This window comes from Rhagoletis pomonella, unplaced genomic scaffold, assembly GCF_013731165.1.
Source record: "Rhagoletis pomonella isolate Grant_MI unplaced genomic scaffold, Rhpom_1.0 Rhpom_scaffold_00002, whole genome shotgun sequence".
NCBI classification, from domain to species: Eukaryota; Metazoa; Arthropoda; class Insecta; order Diptera; family Tephritidae; genus Rhagoletis; species Rhagoletis pomonella.
The window spans coordinates 101,353,542-101,358,272 of record NW_023458556.1 but is presented as its reverse complement, the minus strand read 5'-3'; the positions used below and the strand labels follow the sequence as shown (position 1 = coordinate 101,358,272).

At 41.6% G+C, this 4,731-nt stretch overlaps 1 protein-coding gene across 1 annotated transcript; it reads left to right on the top strand.

Moving 5' to 3' along the window:
- Window positions 1–906: 906 nt before the first annotated feature.
- On the top strand, window positions 907–3,891 carry LOC118734261 (the record flags this gene model as incomplete). Its single annotated transcript, XM_036463977.1, is given in 1 exon segment — window positions 907–3,891. A coding segment is annotated over 1 exon segment (958 nt), but the record flags the coding sequence as incomplete, so codon positions are not given.
- Window positions 3,892–4,731: the final 840 nt, after the last annotated feature.

Here is a 4,731-nt window from a genome sequence, read left to right as displayed (position 1 = left end):
CAACCCTATAATAAAAACCCAATGCTATCTTTAGCACAAGTTGTCTCCGGCACCACTAATACACAAACAACAACACCAACCAAAATGCAAAGCAAAGAAACGATCACAGCACCGAAGCAAACAAACACCCACAACAACGAATCATCCGTCACACACAATAAACAGCCAGCCAACAAATACAATCCACTCCAACATAAAAAACAAAACAATAACATCAAATATAAAAGAAACCACAAAAAATAGTCAAACAGCAACAATTTCAAAAAATAATACCAAATCAACAACTTCCTCCCCGAAATCGCCAAGAAAAATCAATTCGCCACAAGCATCGACCAGCATCAACTCATCACCAGAAAGAGACTTTCGCACCCCACCTAGCGCCTCTCCAGCAGTTAGTGATATCGAAATGACTCCATGTAGTCAAATATTCTCCAAATATCCCGACCTCAATGTCCTAATCACACCCAAACTTGCAAACACACTCTGCCGAGCCAAAAACAAAATCAGTAACCCAACAACCACCCCCAAAACAAACCATTAAAGTTTATGTTTTAATATAATGGTATCAATATTACAGTGGAATATGAATGGGTACACAAACAACTACCATCAACTCGAACTTCTCCTTAACCGTTATTCCCCCTCGATCCTACTCTTAAATGAAACCCATGTCCCTCACACCCACCACACCTACACTCCTAAAAACTACGCTGGATACTTCAACAACCTTCCCCATAACACCACTAAGAAACAAGGCAATGCTATCCTAGTGAGAAGAAATATTCCCCATAGATTCTTACCCATTCGTTCAAACATCTCCATAGTCGCAATAGAGATAACCACAACACTTAAGCTCGCTATCACATGCATTTACATTCCCCCGACACAAACCATCTCGGCCACCGAACTAAACCGCATACTACGGCAAATCGACACCAATTGCATCATAGGAGGCGATTTAAACGCCTGGAGCACAATTTGGGGCGCCGCCCAATCCAATCAAAGAGGCCTTGAGGTTGAGGACATGTTACTGTCATCCAACCTAATCTGCCTAAACAACGGCACAGCCACCCATCTATCAACACACAACACGTTCACCTGCATTGATCTCACCTTCTGTTCTGCGGCCTTGGCCCCGAAATGCTCATGGCAAGTATTAGATTTCCTGTACGGGAGTGATCGTTTCCCGATCCTCACACAAGTTAACACCCAGGGCAATCAAAATCAATATAAACATTGCAGCAAATTCAAAACAGATGCCGCAGATTGGAAGAAATTTTCTGCTCGTTGCACCCAACTTTGCCGGAACTCGCCTGCAGCAAACAATCCCAACCAAGAAGCAGCAAAAATCCTAAAAATCATCCGCACTGCAGCCCACTATGAAGTTCCTCAAACCAAACCGATTAGGTACCAAAAAAGAATAACCTGGTGGAATGCCAATCTCTCTTATCTTAGATCACATAAGCAACAAGCATGGCATAACTTCAAACGCACTCGATCCGATCAAAATCTACTCACCTATAAAATAGCGAATGCCATATTTAAAAGAGCCGCCAAATTAGCTAAAAAAGAAGAATTTGAAAAATTCACATCGAACATCAATCCTACATTAAACCCAAAAACTATATGGAACGACATTAAGAAGCTCACCGGCGTCCAAAAGCAAACTAATTTTTCCTGTATTGCTTCTCTCAATGGACCAATAAACGCACCACTCGACATTGCCAACTTCTTCGGCTCCTCCCTCTCTCTTGCCTCCTGTGATGTCAACTTCCATAACACCTTCCGCGAGCTGAAAGCCAAACGTCTACAAAAACGAACCGCCGGCAGCGCCGCTGCTTTCACGATACGCCAAGCAAATTGAATCCGAAATCTGCTTAGCTGAATTCGAATCCGCTCTCTATTCAGTCAAAGGAAAAACGCCGGGACTCGATAAGATTTCATACCCCATCATACAAAAACTGCCCAGCGAACTGAAGCGCCGGTAACTCCAGCTATACAACCAGATTCTCGATCGTGGTTGCTACCCGCAACAATGGAAAACCACTTGCATAGTACCGATTCTCAAACCAAACAAACCCGCTGAAGACGTTAACAATTACAGACCCATCTCGCTTCTCCCTTGCTTAGGGAAAGTTTTTGAAAAAATCATAGCCGCTCGGTTAATGTGGTACGCTGGCATTACCAAATTAATTAGCCCCAATCAATTCGCCTACAGAAAAGGGCAAAGTACAACTGACGCGCTGCTCCATGTCGACCACCTCATATCAAATGCTCTCTCTTCTAAAAGCCACTTCTCTCTAATGTCGGCCGACTTTGAAAAAGGTTTTGACGGCACCGGCATCCACATTATTCTTAGGCAACTAGATAAATGGAGAATCGGCCCAAAAGTCAAGAATTTCATAAAAAACTTCCTCACCAACAGGAAATTAGAAGTAAAAATTAACGGTTACCTTTCCCATACATATCCGCTAAACAATGGCACCCCTCAGGGCTCACCTCCGCCTGCCTGTTTATTCATCATAGCGTTCGATGAAATCGTCCAACTAACAAAAACCATGCGTGGCATAGAATGTATACTCTACGCCGACGACGTCATTTTTTTCACAAAAAACGCCGATACCAACCACGTGGAATCGCTCTTCGAAAACATATTATCGAAAATCACTTCTTGGTCTGGACCCTGCACATTTGCAGGAAACAGAATTGTCCCGGCGTTTCCATAGGGTACTCCTACGGTAACATAAGTTCAGTAGCAGAACTCAAAATTCTTGGACTCACCTTCGACTCCAAGTACAGCTTCAAACCACATTGTGCTAAATTAAGAGATCGATTGTTAAACAGCTTTAATATAATCAAATACCTCTCATCTAAGAAAAGCCTCGTACACCCTACCACACTGATCAACATCACCAAAGCTTTAATCTTATCCAAAATAGATTATGCTTTACCGATCTACAGCAACTGTTCGAAAAATACAATAAATAAACTGTCGGCGCCTTATCACTCCGCAATACGCAGGAGCATCAGAGCTTTCCCCACCACGCCTCTAAAAAATTTGTTCGCCGAAACAGGCTTCCCAACTATTCCAGATAGAGTATCCGATAGCACACGCCGTCTTCTCCTCAAACTGCTCCACACGAATAACTCCATTCTCTCCGAATACATACAAAAAGCGCTTGCAAGAAAGCGCCAACCCAGGCGCTTATCAACCATATCAAGATCCCTCGAATTCCTAGAGGATCTTCAGATACCTGTTAACAGAAAGCCACCAACAACTGAATCTTATCCACAATGGTTGATAAACAACATTAAACCTATAATTAAAACCCTGCAGCTTCCCAAAGCAAGCGCCCCGCGGAAAAGTATAGAACACTTTTTGCTGTGGAAAAAGAAAAACGTCAGAGCCTGGGATGAAAATTTTTATACCCGGATGGATCCAAGACAGCAGTAAATACCTCTTTTGCAGTGGTAACACAAGACGGAAGCACTATAAAACATAGCATACTCCACTCCATATGTTCGATATAGACGGCGGAAGCAGCGGGGATAGTCGACGCAATCACCTATGCCAAGATGAACAGAGGTAAATTCATCATTTGCACAGACTGCCACTCCTGCATAAACGCCATTGAATCTCCAACTAATTATCAACATGAAATGGTGATTATCCGCAACGCTCTAATACACTATCCGAACAAAATTAAACTAATGTGGATCCCTGGGCACGTGGGAATCTCTGGGAACGAACACGCGGATGCTGCAGCCAAAAACGTCGCCAGCGTGCCCTCATTTATGTACCACTCTGTGTCAAAGTAAAACATGCAGTGACGAGCAAAACTGTAACATGGTGTGACACTTTTTATTTCAGTCACCGCTATCTTTCCAAGTTCTAACGACTTTCATACTTTTGTTGTATATTCTTATTGGTACACCCCTACTCCCTCTCACAAAGATTTGAAGTCAATCCAACAACAATAATAAAACCAGCAGGCAAAAATGTAAATTAAGGCAAATGTTACAGTTTTGCTCTCACCCTCAGTTTTGCATTTTACTGTTATCTTTTCATTAGTTGGAAGTCAGATGACTTTTTTCTGTATTGTAATTTATTCAAGAAGTGACTACCAGTAAATAATATGGTTAATCAGGAAACATACATGTAAATAATATATTTACTGCGGAAACGCGGGACCGTAGGAAAAGTGGCAAAAAATTGTGGAGTTCGCCGTAAAAAAATGTTAAAACAGAAAAAATATAGCCTAAAATGTTATTAAGGACAAAGGAAGTCTGCCAAAAAATATTACGGTCCGATATCTTGTGAACTTAGTAGCAAGTAGCGCTAAAGCCACTATTACAGAAGCGCTTAAAATATTAAAATTGAATGCAAATCAGTAGACAGTGAGGCGAAGAATTGTCAAATTAACCACAAAGGCATAATAAAAGAAGAAAAACCCATTTTGATCAAAATATATGTGCGAGAGTGGTAGCATTTTGCCGGATCGCACGAAAACCGGACCGTTGCCTATTGGGATATGTTAGGCCTTGCAGAATGCAATAAAAAAAAACAAATTTTTAAGATTTAATTGAAGGTTAGTTGGTCTGACAAGAATAAATTAATCGCTTTCAATCAGATGGCCGGGCATGGTATTGGATCAAAGACCCAAATTAAATCTAAGTGCATCATGTAGCGTAAACTATGAATCACAGTGGTCGGTCAGTAATAGTTTGGGG